This window comes from Mobula birostris, chromosome 3 (genome assembly GCF_030028105.1).
Source record: "Mobula birostris isolate sMobBir1 chromosome 3, sMobBir1.hap1, whole genome shotgun sequence".
In the NCBI taxonomy this organism is placed as follows: domain Eukaryota; kingdom Metazoa; phylum Chordata; class Chondrichthyes; order Myliobatiformes; family Myliobatidae; genus Mobula; species Mobula birostris.
Genome location: NC_092372.1, coordinates 224621396 through 224642457, shown reverse-complemented (window position 1 = coordinate 224642457; position 21062 = coordinate 224621396). Strand labels below are relative to the sequence as shown.

Genomic DNA, 21062 nt, shown 5'->3' with positions numbered 1-21062 from the left:
ACTTCCTTTGAACTCTCTCCAGTTTCAGCACATTCTTTCTGAGATAAGGGGGCCAAAACTGCTCACAGTACTCCAAGTGAGGCCTCACCAGTGCTTTATAAAGTCTCAGCATTACATCCTTGCTTTTATATTCTAATCCTCTTGAAATGAACCCCAACATTGCATTTGCCTTCCTCACCACAGACTCAACCTGCAAATTAAACTTTAGGGAATCCTACACAAGGATCCCAAGTCCCTTTGCACCTCAGTTTTTTGTATTTTCTCTCTATTCAGAAAATAGTCAACCCCTTCATTTCTTCTACCAAATGCATGACCATACACTTCCTGATACTGTATTCCATCTGCCGTTTCTTTGGCCATTCTCCTAACCTAAGTCTTCTGTAGCCTCTCTACTGCCTCAAAAATACCTGCCCCTCCACCTATCTTCATATCATCTGCAAACTTTGCAACAAAGCCATCAATTTCATCATCCAAATCATTGAGAATAACGTAAAAAGAATCGGTCACAACACAGACCCCTGTGGAACAGGCAGCCAACCAGAAAAGGCTCCCTTTATTCCCATTCTTTGCTTCCTGCCAATCAACCATATCCTATCCATGCTAGAATCTTTCCTGTAATACCATGGGCTTGTAGTTTGTTAAGCAGCCTTATGTGTGGCACCTTGTCAAAGGCCTTCTGAAAATCCAAATATGCAACATCAACCAATTCTCTTTTGTCCATCCTGCTTGTTATTTCTTCAAAGAATTCCAACAGCTATGTCAAGCAAGACTTTCCCTTGAGGAAACCATGCTGACTACGGCATATTTTATCATGCGTCTCCAAGAACCCTGAGACCTCAACCTCAATAATCAATTCCAACATCTTCCCAACCATTCGGGTCAGACTAACTGGCCTATAGTTTCCTTTCTTCTGCCTCTCTCCCTTCTTGAGAGTGGAGCGACATATGCAATTTTCCAGTTTCCAGAACCATTCTAGAATCTGGTAATTCTTGAAAGATCATTACTAGTGCTTTCAGAATCTCTTTCAGAATTCTAGGCTGTCCACCATCTGGTCCAAGTGATTTACCTACCTTTCAGTTTCTCAAGAGCCTTCTCCCTAGATATGGTAACTTCACACAGTTCATGACCGCTGATATTTGGAACTTCAAACATACTGCTAGTGTATTGCACTGGTTTTTAAAAGCTTTCCAATCCTTAACTTTCCTCTAATTTTTGCTCTATTATATGCCCTCTTTTTGGCTTTTATGTTGGCTTTGACTTCCCTTGTTAGCCCTGGTTGTGTCATCTTGCCTTTAGAATATGACTTCACCTTTGGGATGTATATATCATGTGCCTTCTGAATTGCTTCCAGAAATTCCAGCCATTGCTGCTCTGCCGTCATCCCTGCCAATGTTCTTTTCCAATCAATTCTGGCCAACTCTTCTCTCGTGCCTCTGTAATTCTTGTTACTCCACTGTAATACTGATGCATCCGACTTTAGCTTCTCCTTCTCAGATTTCAGGGTGAATTTGATCATATTATGATCTCTTTTCCCTGAGGGTTCTTTTACCTTAAGCTCCCTAATCAATTCTGGTACAACATCCAATCCAGAATAGCTGATCCCCTAGCAGGCTCAACCACGAGTTGCTCTAAAAAGCAATCCTGTGGGCACTCTAGAAAATCCCCTTCATGGAATCGAACACCAACCCAATTTTTCCAATCTACCTGCATTTTGAAATCCCCCATGACTATTGTAACATTGCCCTTTTGGCATGCGTTTTCTATCTCCCATTGTAATTTGTAGGCCAGATCCTTACTACTGTTTGGGGGTCTGTATACAACTCCCATCAGGGTCTTTTTATCCTTGCAGTTCCTTAGCCCTATCTACAATGATTTAATACTTCCTGAACCTATGTCATCTCCTTAGAATGATTTGATTTCATTTTTTACCAACAGAGCAACATCGCCTCCTCTGCCTTCCTATCTGTCCTTCAGATGCAACATACATCCTTGGACATTAACGTCTCAGCTATAATCTTTCAGCCATGATTCAGTGATGGTTACAACATCATACCTGCTAACCTTCAGCTGTGCTGCGTTCATCTACCTTATTCTGTGCATTCCGATACAACACGTTCAGTCCTGTATTCATCCTTTACCGTTTGTCTGCCTTTTACTTGCAACTCACCCCATTGACTGTATTTTTGCCCTATCAACAGCCTCTCCTCACTACACATTGCCTTTGTTTGTAAACCATCTTCAGACTATTGTCTGCCTTTCCTGCGATACTTCTTGCATTTAAATATATTAATAACTTGGATACAAATGCAGTCATTTGATTATTGTCTGTAGATGACATGAAAATTGATGAAGTTGTGAAAGTCAGATGTAATTCCTAAAATATTAAGTCCAGCTGCTTACCTTCTTCCCGGATATCCAACATTTCCACTGTCTTCTGTATCGGCAATGCTCTCTCGTGCTTGGGGCAGATCCTTAGAAGAGTCCTGTCATCTTCTTTGAAAGGCTGACTTTCCTCCAGGGACACCTCATCAGATGGGTCAGGGATGTCCATCATCTCATCGTCTGCAATTTCCCCACACTGTTGGAGGAAAATATGGGCACAGTCTCTTTCCCAGGGTACCAGAGTCTAAAATTAGAGGACTTAAGTTCGAGGTTAAAGGGGGTAAAGATTAAAAGGGGACATGAGGGGCAGGTTTTTCACATGCAAGGTGATGGGTACATGAAACAAGCTGCCATTGGCCACCATGGACATGATGGGCCGAATGGCTTGTATCCATGCTGTTTGACTCTATGACTGCTGTGGTTGAGTCACACACTGACCAGATGCGGGAATGTTGGTAGATTATCACTGACGAATAAAGATTAAAGATTAGCTTTATTTGTCACACGTACATCATAGTGTGAAATGCCTTGTTTGCATTAATGACCAACACAGTCCTGATGACTGTGCTGGGACACAGCCCATGAGTGTCGTCATGCTTCCAGCGACACATAGAATGCGCACAACATTCATCCCGTACACTAACGCTAACCCGTACATCCTTGGAATGTGAGAGAGGAAACCGGAACATCCAGAGAAAACCCAAATGACCATAGGGAGAATGTACAACTTCCTTATGGGCAGCGGAGAGAATTGAACACTGATTAGTGACTGCTGGCCCTGTAAAGAGTTGAGCTAACTGCTACGCTACCGTACTGCCTTTTTTTTTTTAGCAATGCTAACTTTCATTTTGGATTTATTTAATTATGGGAATTTAAGTTTTCCAGCCTTGGTGGTGGGATTTGAATTCAGTCTCAGATAAGTAACCGAAGTCTTTAGTTACTAATCCAGCAATTTAAACATAATACAGATATTTTACCATTAAACTAATCTGATAGCCTTTCATGATCGTATAGACCTTTATCACATTTAGAACTGTAAATGATATAATAAAATTCGGCAGGTATAAACCAGAAAATTAAGGATTGTTCCTTCATAGGGCCACTAAAATCAGCAGTAAACTCTTATCATTCTCAAAGCTCAATGTAAATTTATCATCAAAGTATACATCTATACTCACCCTATAAAAATATTGCACATGAACGAGGCCAAATCATTGGGTATATTTCAAGCGGAAGTTGATAGGATCTTGGTTAGTAAAGGCTTCAAAGGTTATGGGGAGGAACCAGGAGAATGGGGTTGACTGTGATCATAAATCAGCCCTGACTGGATGGTGAAGCTTACTCATTTCAGCCCAACAATCTAATTCTGTTCCTATGTCATATGGTCTCCCATGTGTAGTGGGATTTTGTTTCAAATGTTATATAAAAATGAACATGCAAACTGAACTAAATTTTAAAAACAAGCATAAATATATTAATTAGGAAGATTTATTTATAATTGAAATCAAAGGGAAATGCTGCCTACTAGCTTGTTTGACTTACGCTGTTGATGTCCTGCCGTTTCTGGTGGACGTCACTGCACTTGCATGGAGGAAATACTTTCTGGACCAGTTTTTTGACAGTGTAATAATCCACGGTGTCAGCGTAGATGTGCCGTCTCAGCTCATTCATATCCTCGCCCTGTGCACAAGGTGATGAATAGTGTGATTCCATTGTTGAAATATCAAAACAAATACTTAAAGGCCTAGATAGAGTGGACGTGGGGAGGATGTTACCAATAGTGGTGGAGTCTGGAACCATAGTTCACAGCCTCATTATACATTCCTTTAGAACAGAGGTGAGGAGGAATTTCTTTAGCCAGAGAGCAGTGATCTGCGCAATTCATTTCCACAAATGACTGTGGTTGCCAAGTCATTGGGTATATTTAAAGCAGAGGTTGATAGGTTCTAGTTTAGTAAGGGTGTCAGAGAAAGCAGGAAAATAAGATTGAGAGGGGTGATAAACCAACCATGATTGTATGGCGGAGGAGGCTCAGTAGGCCAAATGGTTCTATGTCATATGGTTGACAGTTCAGTGGTGAAAATGCACATGTGCACAAAAACAAAACTAAATCCTTCTTCAGTTTTCCACAGTACAACACACATTTTACTGACTTTCAAATGGACAATTCAGCACATTACCTCTGCTGCCACTTTTTAAAACATGGTAGAGTTACCATCTTCTCCACCAGTCAACAGCAATCTGTTTTCTCGTCCAACTGGAGAACATTTCATTGAGTCGAACAGCACAGAAATAGTCCATTTGGCCCTATTCACCCCTGCTGACCAGTGAGCACCCTTCTGTACATAGCCCAATCACCAAACATTTGGTCCATTGCCCTCTGTGCTTCTATGTTGAGTGATTTACGGCTTTTGCCTTTGAAGCGAAGGCAGATGAGAGATGACTTGGAAGAGGTGTACAAGATGATAAGAAGCATAGACAAGAGTGGAAAGCCAGAGGCATTTTCCCAGGGCAGCAATGACAAATAAGAGAGGGCATAATTTGAAGGTGATTGGAGGAAAGTATTGGGAAAATGTCAGAGGTATACATAGAGACTGGTGGGTACATAGAACACAGTAGTAGAGGCATTACAGACATTTAAAAGACTCTTAGATAGGCTCATGATGAAAGAAAATGGAGGACTATGAGGGAGGGAAGGAAATTACTTAGAGGCCTCACACTCCAGCTCTCTCCCATTACAGGCTTTGATGTTTAGAAAAATAGAGGTCTATGAAAGAGGGAAGAAACACATTTTTTAATTGAGGATTGCTAGGGGTTAGGAACAGAGGTCAGGGGTGGTGGTAGAAGCAGATATATTAGGGACACTTAAGAGACTCTTAGATAGACACATGGATGAAAGAAAAAATGGAAGGCTACGTGGAAGGAAGGGTTAGATTGAACTTGGAGTAGGTTAAAAGGTTGGCACAACATTGTGGGTTGAAGGGCCTGTGCGGTGGTGTACTGTTCTATGTTCTATAATAAACTAGATTTTGATATTCCAGGGAGGGTGCTGAACGATTCAGAGGGTTCAGAGTTTTTGGTACTGAGAGTCAGTTCCCCACCTCTGGGTCGAGGAAAAGGTGGCAATGGGCTGGTTTTCCATCTCTCCCAGCCCGGCCGATCTCCTGCACGTAGCTCTCAAAGCTCTTTGGCATATTGTAGTGAATGATCCCTCGGACGTCGGACTTATCCAAGCCCATGCCAAATGCCACTGTGGCCACAACAATCCGTAGCTGCCCGCTCATGAAGTTGTTCTGAATTCTCCTTCGCTCGCTTGCAGACATTCCAGCATGGTAGCAATCGACAATCCACTTTAAAGGCTGCCTCACCTTCCTCCTGGCTTAGTAGTTTCACAGAAAGAAAGATTAAACAAGGAAATTTCTCCATTGATAACCTTCATTGAAAGAAAAAAAGGAATGTGTACCCATTATAATGCAATTAATATCTAAAAAACAGAACCACAAAGCCAAAGTTCTTCGAACCTGTTCTTCCATACAATATGATACAAAATGTTGTACCGACCCTTTATCCTACTCCAGATCAATCTAACCTTTCCCTTCCACACAGGCACACAGACGAAGGAAAAATTGGAGCTTATTTAAGAGACTCTTAAATGTCCCTAATGTATCTGTCTCTACCAGCGCTCCCGGCAGCGAATTCCATGCACTCACCATTCTGTGTAAAAAAAAAAGCCTGCCTCTGACATCCCCCCCTATACTTTCCTCCAACCGCCTTACAATGATGCCCCCTTGCATTAGCCATTTCTGCCCTGGGGAAAAGTCTCTGGCTATCTACTCAATCTATGTCTCTTATCATCTTATACACCTCTATCAAATCACCTCTCATCCTCCGTCACTCCAAAGAGAAAAGTTGTCTCGCTCAACCTATCCTCATAGACATGTTTTCTAATCCAGACAGCATCCTGGTAAATCTCCCCTGGACCCTCTATAAAGCTTTCATGTGCTTACAAAATGAGGGACCGTGACTGAACACTATGCTCCCAAGAGTGGTCTAACCAGATTTAATCTCAATCGCAGATTAATTAAGACTAACCCATTTAACCATCCAATCAGCTACTGATGCAACTTTGAGAGATCTATGGATCCTTCTGTTCCTCCACACTGTTAAGAATTTTGCCAATAACCCTATGTCCTGCATTCAGGTTTAAGTTTCCAAACTGTATCACTTCACACTTTTCCAGATGCATGCTTTGCAGAGGCTCAGAACTATCTTCCAGGCAATATATTCTACAGCTGAAGCAGTTGGGAGGCCGGAATGAATTCTTCACAAAATTCTGATAGGTCTCAACCTACTGGATGCGGAAAGGACACTTCCTCTGGCTGGCGGGGTGGGCGATACAGGGTAAAGCATTTAGGACCCAGAAGAACCTGTGGCATTGTCCACCAACTGGCCTGTACTATGCTGCACTGTTCTATGTTCTATGCAAAGTTCACTCTGCATCTGGAACTGGTTTACATGGGAATTAACAACTGAGGCTTGCTATTAAAAGATAAAAATTAGCTTTATTTGTCACATGCACATCAAAACTCTACAACTCATCTCAGTATTATTTATTAATTATTATTGTTTGTTTTTATTTGCAGTTTGTCTTTTTGGAGTTTTTTTGTCAATCTTTATGTCCAATGTTTCATAGATTCTATTATATTTCTTTATTTTCCTGTAAATGCTTGCAAGAAAATTAATCTCAGTGTAGTATATGGTGACATATACAGTACATACTTTGATAATAAATTTACTTTGACCTTTGAAACATACAATGAAATACATTGTTTGTGTCAATGACCAACACAGTCTGACGATGTGCTGTCTGCTCCACTTTGACCTTTGAAACATACAATGAAATCCATCGTTTGTGTCAATGACCAACACAGTCTGACGATGTGCTGTCTGCTCCACTTTGACCTTTGAAACATACAATGAAATCCATCGTTTGTGTCAATGACCAACACAGTCTGACGATGTGCTGTCTGCTCCATAGTTCAATAAGGTGCTCACTGAACTTAAATGCCAACTTACCTGCCCTATTAGCACCCCAAAATTGATTGATCTTTGAACTAAGAGATGCCAGACCACAGTATCTACCCAGTTTTCTCTCTCCCTCCTTCCTGTCAGCGTCCATCTATTAGCTTCTAGTCCATGAGCTCAATACTGTAGCAGGATTCCAACACCTGAGTAATGCTCATTGCTCATTCTGCCGGTTTATCGCAAAATGAGTACAAAGCCCATTCAGCTAATCACATTCTCCTTTCCCTTCAGAGCAGCAACTGCCCCATTGGGAATGAAAGGGTTAACATATGAGGAGCATTTGGGAGCTTTAGGCCATTACTCACTGGAATTTGGAAGAATACGGGAGGATTTCATTGAAACTTACCAAATACTGAAAGGACTAGATAAGGTGGATGTGGAGAGGATGTTTCCCATGGTGGGGGTATCCAGAACTCGAGGGCACAGGCTCAGAATACAAGGACATCCCTGTAGAACAGAGATGAGGTGGGATTTCTTTAGCCAGAAAGGTGAATCGGCGGAAGGCCAAATCGTTGCATACTTAAAGCGGAGGTTGATAGGTTCTTGATTAGCAACGGTATCAAAGGTTACAGAGAGAAGGCAGGTGAATGGGGTTGAGAGGGATAATAAATCAGCCATGATGGAATGCCAGAGTAGCCGCAGTGGATCAAATGGCCTAATGTACTCCTATGTTCTATGGTCTTATTTTTGAATAGTCCACGAACCTATGAACACTACCTCACTATTTTTGCTCTCTCCCTTGCACTACTTATTAAACCAGATTCTGATTCTTTCCTCGGTATCTCCTGCTCCAGGGGTCTGGTGGACTTACCCACTGCTTTCTTCCTTTCCGCTATGAGTTCTTCAGGCATCCTACCCTTATTCGGTTCTGACGTTGGCTCCTTCAGCGTTACTCCCTGAAGGCAGGTCCGAAGCAGGGCGGCAATGCGAGATGTCTCCTCCCGCCGAGTACAGTAGACAATAATGGAGTCCAAGGAGGCAAACCGCTCACCTCGGATCAAGGTCACCAGGGCCTAGGCAAGGAATCAAGTATTTACTGAAAGCTGGTGCATCAACAGGCAACACAGTACAGCAGCAGGAGTGGACCAGGTACCTACTCTAGACCAATCCACATGTGATCTAACTCCTTAAATCTATGGCCCTGGAAATGTCATAACTTCAGTTAATGTAGTCAAATTTAATATGTCCGGAACATCAGAGTTGTCCTCCTGTCAAAGGGCAGTCTCTATTCCTCCACCATTGATGCTACCCTCACCCACATCTCTGTTATTTCCCAGACATCCACCCTCACCCAATCTTCCCGCTGCCTTAACAGGGAGAGATAGAGTTTCTCTAGTCCTTACCTACTACTGCATGAGCCTCTGCACCCAGCAGATCACTCTCTGCAACTTCCACCATCAGCTTCGAGATCCTACCACCAAACACATCTTTACCACCCCTTCCGTCTTCCTCCGTTCCCCTTCAGAACTGGTGGATACAGCCCGGTCCGTCACGGGCAAAGCTCTCCCCATCATTTACATGGAGTGCTGCCGCAAGAAAGCAGCATCCATCATCAAAGATCCCCACCGTCCAGCTTCGTAAGCCTGTTTAATTTTCCTGAGTGCTTATCTAATTTCTACCACTATAACTCTTGATCTTATTTAACTTGTCTTCTTATACTCTGTCTGAGAATGCCACCTTGTCTACCATTCCTTTCATTGTACATTAACAATACTTCCTCCAACATCCTCTTAAACAGTCCACTCAAAGTGCCCACACCAAGTACAGGGCATAATATGCTTTTGAATTTGCTTATAGAGACCTGCACAGAGAAAGAAAGCAATTTTATGCCCTGCCAACATACTAGATAGTCAGTACCAGTGCACTAGGAATGCAGGATCAAAAAGGGTAGCAAAAACAGCACTCAAAGTGTTATATCTCATTGCATGGAGTATAAGAAATAAGAAATTGCTGCACTATTACAGATTGTCAGGTATGATGTTGTGGCTATCACTGAATCGTGGCTGAAGGATGGTTGTAGTTGGGAGCTGAATGTCTAAGGTTACATATTGTATTGGAGGGATAGGAAAGGCAGAGGGGGTAGCGTGGGTCTACTGGTAAATAATGGCATCAAATCAGTAGAAAGATATGACATAAAATCAGAAGATATTGAATCCTTAGGAAGAGGTACAGGGTCCTGATGAAGGGTCTCGGCCTGAAACGTCGACCGTACCTCTTCCTAGAGATGCTGCCTGGCCTGCTGCATTCACCAGCAACTTTGATGTGTGGTGCTTGAATTTCCAGCATCTGCAGAATTCCTGTTGTTTGAGATATTGAATCCTTGGTAGGTTGAGTTAAGAAACTGCAAGGGTAAAAGGACCCTGATGGCCTCGCAACAGTAGTTGGGTTGTTGACCACAGATTACAACAGGGTATAGAAAAGGTGTTCAAAAAGACAATGTTATGATAGTCATGGGAGATTTCAACATGCACATTGATTGGGAAAATCGGGTTGGTAACAGATCTCAAGATAATGAGTTTGTTGAATGCCTACAAGATGGCTTTTTAGAGCAGTTTGTCGTTGAACCTACAAGGGGATCAGCTATTCCAGATTGGGTGTTATGTTATGAACCAGAGGTGATTAGGGAGCTTAAAGTTAAAGAACCCAAGGAGACAGTGATCACAATATGATTGAGTTCAACTTGAAATTTGATAGGGAGAAAGTGAAGTCTGATGAAGCAGTATTTCAGTGGAGTAAGGGAAATTACAGTGGTCTGAGAGAGGAGTTGGTCAATGTAAATTGGAAGGAGATGCTGGCAGGGATGTCAGCAGAGCAGCAATGGTGTGAATTTCTGGGAAAAATGAGGAAGGTGCAGGATAAGTGTATTCCCAAAACAAAGAAATACTCAAATGGCGAAATGGTACAAACGTGGCTGACAGGGGAAGTCAAAGCTAATGTAAAAACAAAAATTACTGGGAAGATAGAGGATTGGAAAGTTTTTAAAAACATATAGTTGAAGTCAGAAGTTTACATACACCTTAGCCAAATACATTTAAACTCAGTTTTTCACAATTCCTGACATTTAATCCTAGAAAACATTCCCTGTCTTAGGTCAGTTAGGATCACTACTTTATTTTAAGACTGTGAAATATCAGAATAATAGTAGAGAGAATGATTTATTTCGGCTTTTACTTCTTTCATCACTTTCCCAGTGGGTCAGAAGTTTACATTCACTTTGTTAGTATTTGGTAGCATTGCCTTTAAATTGTTTAACTTGGGTCAAACGTTTAGGGTAGCCTTCCACAAGCTTCTCACAGTAAGTTGCTGGAATCTTGTTCCGTTCCTCCAGATAGAACTGGTGTAACTGAGTCAGGTTTGTAGGCCTCCTTGCTCGCACACACTTTTTCAGTTCTGCCCACAAATTTTCTATCAGATTGAGGTCAGGGCTTTGTGATGGCCACTTCCAATACCTTGACTTTGTTGTCCTTAAGCAATTTTGCCACAACTTTGGAGGTATGCTTGGGGTCATTGTCCATTTGGAAGACCCATTTGTGACCAAGTTTTAACTTCCTGGCTGCTGTCTTGAGATGTTGCTTCAATATATCCACATAATTTTCCTTCCTCATGATGTTATCTATTTTGTGAAGTGCACCAGTCCCTCCTGCAGCAAAGCACCCCCACAACATGATGCTGCCACCCCCATGCTTCACGGTTGGGATGGTGTTCTTCGGCTTGCAAGCCTCACCCTTTTGCCTCCAAACATAACGATAGTCATTATAGCCAAACAGTTCAATTTTTATTTCATCAGACCAGAGGACATTTCTCCAGAAAGTAAGATCTTTGTCCCCATGTGCACTTGCAAACTGTAGTCTGGTTTTTTTATGGTGGTTTTGGAGCAGTGGCTTCTTCCTTGCTGAGCAGCCTTTCAGGTTATGTTGATATAGGACTCATGTCGAGACTGCCGGCTGGCCACTGACGGAGTAACAGCTCTTTACTGCTGCTCCTAATTTATTTACTTTTCTCTCCAACCTTTTGAAATACTATTGTTAAGACAGGATATAATTTTAATATGACTACTAAAGCAGCTTTGGAAGCTATTATGAGTTCAATTCAAAAGCTTACTGAGGAGTTTCAACATTTTAGAAAAGAAATCAGCGCTGAAATTAAACAAATAGGTACGAAACTAGAAGATATTCAAGCAATTCTAACCGAACATGATAAGAAGATAAAGGAAAATGAAGATGTTATTACTTTACTGAACAGGAGAATGGATGTTATGCAAAAGCTATACGAAAAACAATTTAAGACCAACAAAATAATGAGACAGAAGATTATTGATTTGGAAAACAGAAGTAGGAGGAACAACTTATGAATCTTTGGACTTAAAGAACAAACAGAAGGAGATAATCCTAAAGAATTCTTTGTAAATCTTTTGATTGAATTATTCCCTGATATTATAAAGTCTCCACCTTTGATTGACTGTGCTCACAGGTCACCTATCTATGGATCGGCTTCAAATCTAAACCAAGATCAGTCATTATATGTTTCAATGAATTTCAAATAAAGGATCGTCTGATTTGTGCTATCCGTGGAAAAGGTATGATTGACTACCAAGATCAAAAGATACGTATTATTCAAGAGTTTTCATCAGAAGTTATGGCAGAACGTGCTAAGTTCAAAAAAATTTTGATGGAGTTATACAGTCAAAAATTTAAACCCTCTCTTCGTTCTCCGGCTCGACTGAGGATTACATTGGAAGACGCATCATTTAAGTGGTTTTATACAAAGGAACAGGTGCAAGAATTTTTAGACTTTAAAAAAAAAGAATGGCAGTGTGTGTGTATATATATTGAATAAACTAAAAATCTTGCAAAAACAGAAATACCACATATTAAAAAGTGACTGTTTAATATTTTTTAGTATGAATAATTGCTATTTCTGTTTGATAAACCTGTCTAAGCTTGTTTCTCACTGTATGTTATTTGGTCTTGGTTGGAATAGTAAATAACCTTGAATTCTTGGAGCAGTTCCAACAGGCTTTCTGAGGGAATGTGTTTAGGAGAAGTAGATAGCGGTTGACCCAGTTCCTCTCTTTGGGAGGGGGAGGACGGATGGGGAGTCTTTTTTTCTTGAAGCTGATTTGGGAATATAGTCAATTCTGTTGCTTAGTTAATATTATTCAAGGTTTATTATTTGGGTTTGATATACATTTTTCTGATTGCTATTTTAATCTTTCTTATAAAGAGCCTTAAAATGGATCAAAGTATTAATTTACTTAGTTTTAATGTAAAAGGATTAAATCACCCCGTGAAGAGAAATAAGATTTTTGCCTATATTAAAAAAACTTAAGGTACCCATTGTTTTTCTTCAAGAAACACATATACGTAAGTATGATAATTCAGGTTTTTTTATCGATGGAGAGAGTCTCATTTTCATTCTTCGTTTCAGGCCAAAGCAAGAGGCGTTTTGATCCTCAAAGATAAGAAAGTACCCTTTGTTCAACATAAAGTAATTTCCGATACTAATGGGCGTTCTGTTATAGTATCAGGGAAACTAAAGTCTGTACTCATTGGTGATGGGTGGAGACTTTAATTGTTGCTTAGATCCAGTTTTAGATCGTTCATCTTTTAAATCAATGATACCAAATAAATCAGCTGTGTTTATCAAACCTTTTTTAATGAAATGTGGCATTGTTGATCCCTGGCACGAGGAAATCTGCAGATGCTGGAAATTCAAGCAACACACACAAAAAATGCTGGTGAACGCAGCAGACCAGGCAGCATCTATAGGAAGAGGTACAGTCGACGTTTCGGGCCGAGACCCTTCGTCAGGACTAACTGAAAGAAGAGATAGTAAGAGATTTGAAAGTGGGAAGGGGGAGAGGTGATCTGAAATGATAGGAGAAGACAGGAGGGGGAGGGATGGAGCCAAGAGCTGGAAAGTTGATAGGCAAAAGGGATACGAGGCTGGAGAAGGGAGAGGATCATGGGACGGGAGGCCTAGGGAGAAAGAAGGGGGGAGGAGCCCAGAAAATGGGCAAGGAGTATAGTGAGAGGAACAGAGGGAGAAAAAGAGAGAGAAAAGTAAATAAATAAATAACGGATGGGTTACAAGGGGGAGGTGGGGCATTAACAGAAGTTAGAGAAGTCAATGTTCATGCCATCAGGCTGGACGCTACCCAGACGGAATATAAGGTGTTGTTCCTCCAACCTGAGTGTGACTTCATCATGACAGTAGAGGAGGCCGTGGATAGACATATCAGAATGGGAATGGGATGTGGAATTAAAATGTGTGGTCACTGGGAGATCCTGCTTTCTCTGGCCGACAGAGCGTACGTGTTCAGCGAAATGATCTCCCAGCCAGCATCGGGTCTCGCCAATATATAGAAGGCTGCAACAGGAGCACCAGACGCAGTATATCACCCCAGCCGACTCACAGGTGAAGTGTCGCCTCACCTGGAAGGACTGTCTGGGGCCCTGAATGGTGGTAAGGGAGGGAGTGTAAGGGGATGTGTAGCACTTGTTCCGCTTACAAAGGTATTTTCAAAACCTTTGATTTGCTGTTAAAGCACAGATGATGACAAGCAATCTTTTTTCTTTTTTTTCTAAAAATTATTATTTTTCAATGTTACGAACTAATTGATTTGTACGAATATAGGGTAAGAAGTCTTTATATGCAATTTAGTTTAATGTATTGACATATTTTTTTCCTGTACTCTGTATTCTTATATATAAATTAATAAAAATATTGGAAAAAAAGAAATAGGACTTGTTTTACTGTGTATATAGATACTTGTCTACCTGTTTCCCCCAGTATCTTCACAAGGTCCTTTGCTGTTGTTCTGGGATTGATTTACACTTTTCGTGCCAAAGTACGTTCATCTCTAGGAGACAGAATGCGTCTTCTTCCTGAGCGGTATGACGGCTGCATGGTCCCATGGTGTTTATACTTGAGTACTACTGTTTGTACAGATGAACGTGGTACCTTTGGAAGTTGCTCCCAAGGATGAACCAGATTTGCCATCATTTTCTGACCTCAATCCAATAGAAAATTTGTGGGCAGAACTGAAAAAGCGTGTGCAAGCAAGGAGGCCTACAAACCTGACTCAAGTTACACCAGTTCTGTCTGGAGGAATGGAACAAAATTCCAGCAACTTACAGTGAGAAGCTGGTGGAAGGCTACCCAAAACGTTTGACCCAAGTTAAACAATTTAAGGGCAATGCTACCAAATACTAACAAAGTGTATGTAAACTTCTGACCCACTAGGAAAGTGATGAGAAAGAAATAAAAGCTGAAATAAATCATTCTCTCTATATTGTTCTGACATTTCACATTCTTAAAATAAAGTAGTGATCCTAACTGACCTAAGACAGGGAATGTTTTCTAGGATTAAATGTCAGGAATTGTGAAAAACTGAGATTAGATGTATTTGGCTAAGGTGTATGTAAACTTCTCACTTCAACTGTACAAAGAGCAACTAAACGGATCATTAGGAGGGAAAAGGTGAAATACGAAAGCAAGCTAGCAAACAATATCAAAGTGGATAGTAAAAGGTTGTTCAAGTATGTAAAAAATAAAAGAGAGATGAGAGTGGATATGGAACCACCAGAAAAATAATAATGGGGAACAAGGAGACTGCAGATGAACTAAATAAGTATTTTGCATCAGTCCACCGTGGAAGACACAAGCAATGTGCCAGATGTTGAAGGGTGTGCGGGAAGAGAAGTGGGTGCAATTATTATTACAAGGGAGAAGGTGCTCAAGAGGCTGAAAGACCTAAGGGTATATAAGTCACCTGGACCAGATGAACTGCACCCTAGGGTTCTGAAAGAGGTAGCACTAGAGATTGTGGAGGCATTAGTAATGATCTTTCAAAAATCATTGGACTCTTGACATGGTGCCAGAGAACTGGAAAGTTGCAAATGTCACTCCACTCTTTAAGAAAGGAGGAAGGTCAGCGGAAGGGAAATTATAAACCAGTTAGCCTGACCTCAGTGGTTGGGAAGATGTTGGAGTCAATTGTTAAGGATGAAGTTATGGAGCACTTGGTGATGAGGACAAGATAGGACAAAGTTAGCATGGTTTCCTTAAGGGAAAATCTTGCCTGACAAACCTGTTGGAATTCTTTGAGGAGACTACAAGTAGGATAGATAAAGGGGATGCAGTGGATGTTTGGACTTTCAGAAGACCTTTGATAAGGTGTCACACATGAGGCTGCTTACCATGTTAAGAGCGTTACAGGAAAGTTACTGGCATGGTTAGAGCATTGCCAGATAGGTAAAAGGCAAGGAGTGGGGGGAAAAGGATCCTTTTCTAGTTGGTTGCCAGTGACTAGTGGTGTTCTGCAGGGGTCGGTGTTGGGACCACTTCTTTTTATGCTGTATGTCAATGATTTAGACGATGGAATAGATGGCTTTGTTGTCAAGTTTGCAGATGATAAGAAGATTGCTGGAGGGGCATGTAGTGTTGAGGAAACAGGTAGGCTGCAGAAGGACTTAAACAGATGAGGAGAATGGACAAGAAAGTGGCAAATGTAATACAAACGTTTGTACAATGTTGGAAAACGCAGTCATGCACTTTGGTAGTAGAAATAAATGTGCAGACTATTTTCTAAACAGGGAGGAAATCCAAAAATTTGAGATGCAAAGGGACTTGGGAGTCCTTGTGCAGGACACCCTAAAGGTTAAGTTGTAGGTTGAGTTGGTGGTGAGGAAGACAAATGCAATGTTAGCATTCATTTCAAGAGGTCTAGAATACAAGAGCAGGGATGGGATGCTGAGGCTTTATAAGGCACTGGTGAGGCCTCACCTTGAGTATTGTGAACAGTTTTGGGCTCCTCATCTAATAAAAGATGTGCTGGCATTGGAGAGGGTTCAGAGGAGGTTCACAAGGATGATTCCGGAAATGAAAGGGTGGTCATACCAGAAATGTTCCTGTACCCACTGGAATTTAGAAGAATGGGGGGTGGGAGGGGATCTCATTGTAACATTTCGAATGTTGAAAGGCCTAGACAGAGTAGATGTGGAATTGATGTTTCACATGGTGGAGGAATCTAGGACAAGAGGCACAGCATCAGGATAGAGGGGTGTCCATTTAAAACAGAGATGCGAAGAAATTTCTTTAGCCAGAGGGTGGTGAGTTTGTGGAATTTGTTACCACAGGCAGCTGTGGAGGCCAGGTCGTTGGATGTATTTAAGGCAGAGCTTAATAAGTTCTTATTGAACATGGCATCAAAGGTTACAGGTGAAGACCAGGGAGTGGAGCTGAGGAGGGGATAAAAGGAACAGCCATGATTGAATGATGGAGCAGACTCTATAGGCCAAATGGCCTAATTCTACTATGCCTTATGGATTTTCATTTCACAGTGGAACTAATGCACAAAAAAATCAGTTTGATTTTCCCTTCTTTCCACCCCAGTGTGAACAGAAGCCTGCACCTGGTCTCTATCCCGGTCCGTAGATACGCTGAGGAAAAGATTGGCTGGCACATCAGCAGAGCGTACAGCTAACCCTTCTGCCTCCTGGATCCCGAGGTGATGAGCTACGCTCCGGGCTGTTGCTTGTGTGGCCGTAGCTGTCAGTCCCAGCAGGCACCTCACCCCTAAACGTTCCTTCAGCACCTATTTACCACAAAAAATATATACATATCTTGTGATGAAATTACAGAGAATTCAGCAAACACTGGTCACAACTTAAACTGTTAAGGCAATAGCTGGAGAGCTTTCACTAATTACTGAAATGAATTTTAATTAGTCTGCAGGCTAACAGCATCAGCTACGAGTTGGTGGGTCACACTCTCCCAATTCCACGCAACCCACACAAACTGCTGGAGGAATTCAGCAGGTCAGGGAACATTTATGGAGGAAAATAAACAGTCGATGTTTTGAGTTGAGAGCCTTCATCATTGACTGTTTACTTAAGGCAGATTGTGAGGCCATGAATCCATCTCAGCATACAAGAGCTCTGTTCAGGAACCCAATCAGTGGGATAGAAGCCATTCTTCAGCTGGGTACTACGTATTTTCAAGCTTTTGTATATTCTACCTGCTGAGAGAGAAGAAAGTGTGTGCAGGGTGGAAGGACTGTTTGGTTATGCTGGCTGCTTTACTGGGGCAGTGAGAAGTACAGACAGAGTACTTGTGCATACAACAATAATTTCGACTCAACGTGCAAGGAGAGGGGCAGATCTAATGAAAATCAAAATAAACTGTAGATGTTGGTAATCCTAAACAGAAACTTAAATACCACCAAAACTACAACGGGTCTATCATATATCAACTGGACTGGTTAAGGAAGGCAGAGTTTGTTCTCTGAGGGGACATGAATGAACCAGATGGGTTTTCCCAACCAACTGGTCATTTCATGGTGACTATTCATTTTTTCTTTTCGGACTGAATTACTTGTGCAATTTCATCTCATTCTCATCCTTCGCTCCTGATACCAGCTCTGTGATTCATTCAGATCAATTATTCACATACGTTTCACCTTCAAGATGGCTACACCGAGCTGACCTCTCTTACCTTACAGAGACGCAGGTAGCACGGCCTGAAGTTGTGCGACCACTCAGAGACACAGTGTGCCTCATCGATACAAGCAAAAGCCACTGGGGGAAGATCGCGTGCAGGTGGAAGGCAGCTCGAGCCAGCTTGGCCGCCCCCAACAAGCGCTTCAGGGGAGAGCAACAGAACGTGGACCTTTCCTTCTTTCACCTGTGGGTCAAAAGTAAATATAGGTGTAATGCCATGGTTAAGATTTTACTGCTAATGTTGTAGGGTATTTCACATGATGGCTTTCTGTAGAAGCAGTGTGTTCTGCAGATAGTATTTGGGTTACCGTTAAAGATAAGGGGTTGTGACGCTCATGCTTAGGAATGTAGTGTCATCCAGTCAGGATGGTGAAATTGGGAGAAGGTTCTAGAGAGGTTTTGTGATGGACACTGGGGTGGGTTGAAGTCTTCTTGGCAGGAGATGGAGACAGGAAGCTCAAGAGAACCTGCCATAGGATTTGATGCAACGAGAATGCGCGATTCAATGGATTCCAAGCGGAGAAGTCCTACTGGTGATCAGTGAATATGAGTTGGTGCCGTGAGTACATCGGACATATCAACGTTTGGAAGATTTGAGCTCCAACTTGTGCACATTTGACTGCCTTAAATTATGATGAGCCCTTTTGATTTTTTTCCCTTTTTTTCTCTTTCTTCTTTAATAAGTGTTTGGTTAAATTAACATTCATAAATATACTTTCTTTATAATTGTATGCAGTGCACAGTCAGTTATTTCTTGCCGATGGGTGATTCCATGGGGGCAGTAATTACACAGTATTCACAAAGATTGGGGTTTTGATGGGCAAGACACCCCAACCTCCTGAGTTTGGTAGACCTATGTTATATCGCCCCTAGACGTGGGGAGTCTGAGAAAGGTGGTCTTCTCATCACTGATTCCAGTGGCTGTTGGCAAGGGGCTAACGAGCCCCATCTCTAGAGACGCCTGGTAAAAAGAGAGTTTCATAGGAATTAGAGGAGAATTAAAAAGTGTCAATTTTATTGACTGCAAATTTATTTCATGCAGAGATGAATGGTAACAGAAGCTTCCAGTCTAATGAGCCTGCACCATCCAATTACACCTATGTGACCAACTAACCTACTAACCCATACATCTTTGGGATGTGGAGGAAACCAGAGCACCCAGCAGAAACCCACATGGTCATGGGGAGAACCTACCAACTCCGAAGCTGTAAGTCCATGATCCAGTCATCATGAGGGGATCAGCAGCTTTAAGTTCCTTGGCCTCACTGTATCGTAGGACCTGTTCTGCACCAGCACACAAGTGCCAGCACAAAAAAGGTATGACAGTGCTTCTACTTTCTTAGAAGATTCATCACGTCATCAAAAACCCTGGCAAACTTCTCGGATGCAAAGTGAGGAGTATCCTTACTGGTTGCATCACAGTCTGGTACGGAAACAGGAACAAACAAGGCTATGGAAAATGGTGGGCTCAGACCAGTCCATCATTGAGCACTGCCACAAGAAAGCAATGTCCATCAAGGACTCCCACCACCCAGGCCATGCCCTCTGCTCACTACTACCAGCAGGTACAGAAGCCTTAGATCTCACACCACCAGGTTCAGGAACAAGTAATACCCTACAGCCACTAGGCTTCTGAACTGAGGTGAATAACTTCACTTACCATAACCCTGAACTAATTCTAAAACCTACAGATTCATTTTCAAAGAGTCTGTAGTGTTTCATAAATTCTACTGCGTTTCTTTATTTTCCTGCAAATGCCTGCAAGAAAATGAATTTCAAGGTAATATATGGTGATATCTACATTCTTTAATAATAAATTTTACCTTGACTTTGATAAAACTACTTGATACTGACGAAGGGTCTCGGCCTGAAACGTCGACTGTACCTCTTCCTAGAGATGCTGCCTGGCCTGCTGCATTCACCAGCACAACTTTGGTGTGTGTTGCTTGATACTCCTGGTGGATGTAGCTTCCATAGGGAATTAATTACATAATTGAATAGTATAAATAAGAGCTTATGGACATAGATGCAGGAAGGGAGACTAATTAAACAGCTCCTTCAACGTGCTGTCACCGCTGTGAAAGACTCGTCACTTGTCCTCTGTATGCAATAACTATTAAAAGGGCAAAATACATCTGCAGTAATAGTCAACTGCATTAAAGAATCACTATTAACAACCAAATCTCCAGCTGACCTTTTGCACAGCTGCGTCTCTCTGTGTTCTTGTCATACCGGAGTGGATACAAACAGCCTTTAATTTGGAAGGGAGCCCGGATACCTGTTGTAAAGATACAAAGTAATGCAAATTAGCAGCTCTTTGTCAATGACCAGAATAACAGAAATTCTGACAACTTAAGTTTTTTGTGGATACTTCCTATATAAAGTCAGAGTCAAGTTTATTGTCAAATGCACAAGTACATATCTGCATAGGTGCAATGAAACTTACTTGCAGCAGCTAGTGCTATTCACAATAATTAAACATATTCCATACATGAGTTTTACAGGAAATAACACAATTAGAATATGTAGTTAATAAACTGATAAACTGGTAAAGTGGTTTATTTTTGTCACATGTATTGAGGTAAAGTGAAAAACTTCACCTGAAAAAGTTGTATACCATCCATTACAATTAAGATAGTACAAGTAAAGCAATAACGGAATGCAGAATAAAGAGTTACAGTTACTGAGAAAGTGCAGCGCAGGTAGACAAGAAGATGCAAGGCCCTAACAATAAGGTGATTGTGAGGTCAACGTTCTATCTTATCATACAAGGGGAATGTTCTGTAGTCTTATAAAAGCTGTCCTTGAGCCTAGTGGTATGTTTTTTCAGGCTTATATACAACGGCAAAAATAAAGTTTGTGAGCCCTTTGCAATAACCTGGTTTTCTGCATTAATTACTCATAAAATGTCTGATCATCTAAGACAAACACAATCTGCCTACACGAATAACACACAAACGGTTCTTGTCAAATACTGAGTACACCATTTAAACTATCACAGTCTAGGTTCAAAAAAGAATGTGAACCTCTGGGGTAATGCCTTCTACAAAAGCGATTTGGAGTCGGGTGTTCCAATCAATGAGATGAGATTGG

The 21062-nt window shown here is 41.5% G+C and overlaps 1 protein-coding gene across 2 annotated transcripts in view; it reads right to left on the bottom strand.

Moving 5' to 3' along the window:
- The window catches only part of recql4 (RecQ helicase-like 4), a 108908-nt gene that overhangs the window by 10395 nt on the left and 77451 nt on the right, over window positions 1-21062 (bottom strand). For both annotated transcript variants that reach the window (XM_072254242.1, XM_072254243.1), the window contains exons 13-19: window positions 20164-20247; window positions 17965-18153; window positions 16883-17065; window positions 8279-8480; window positions 5484-5761; window positions 3925-4062; window positions 2401-2578 (exon numbers count right to left, since the gene is read on the bottom strand). In XM_072254242.1, coding sequence (XP_072110343.1) covers window positions 2401-2578; window positions 3925-4062; window positions 5484-5761; window positions 8279-8480; window positions 16883-17065; window positions 17965-18153; window positions 20164-20247 — 1252 coding nt within the window. The remainder of the gene's footprint in view (window positions 1-2400; window positions 2579-3924; window positions 4063-5483; window positions 5762-8278; window positions 8481-16882; window positions 17066-17964; window positions 18154-20163; window positions 20248-21062) is intronic.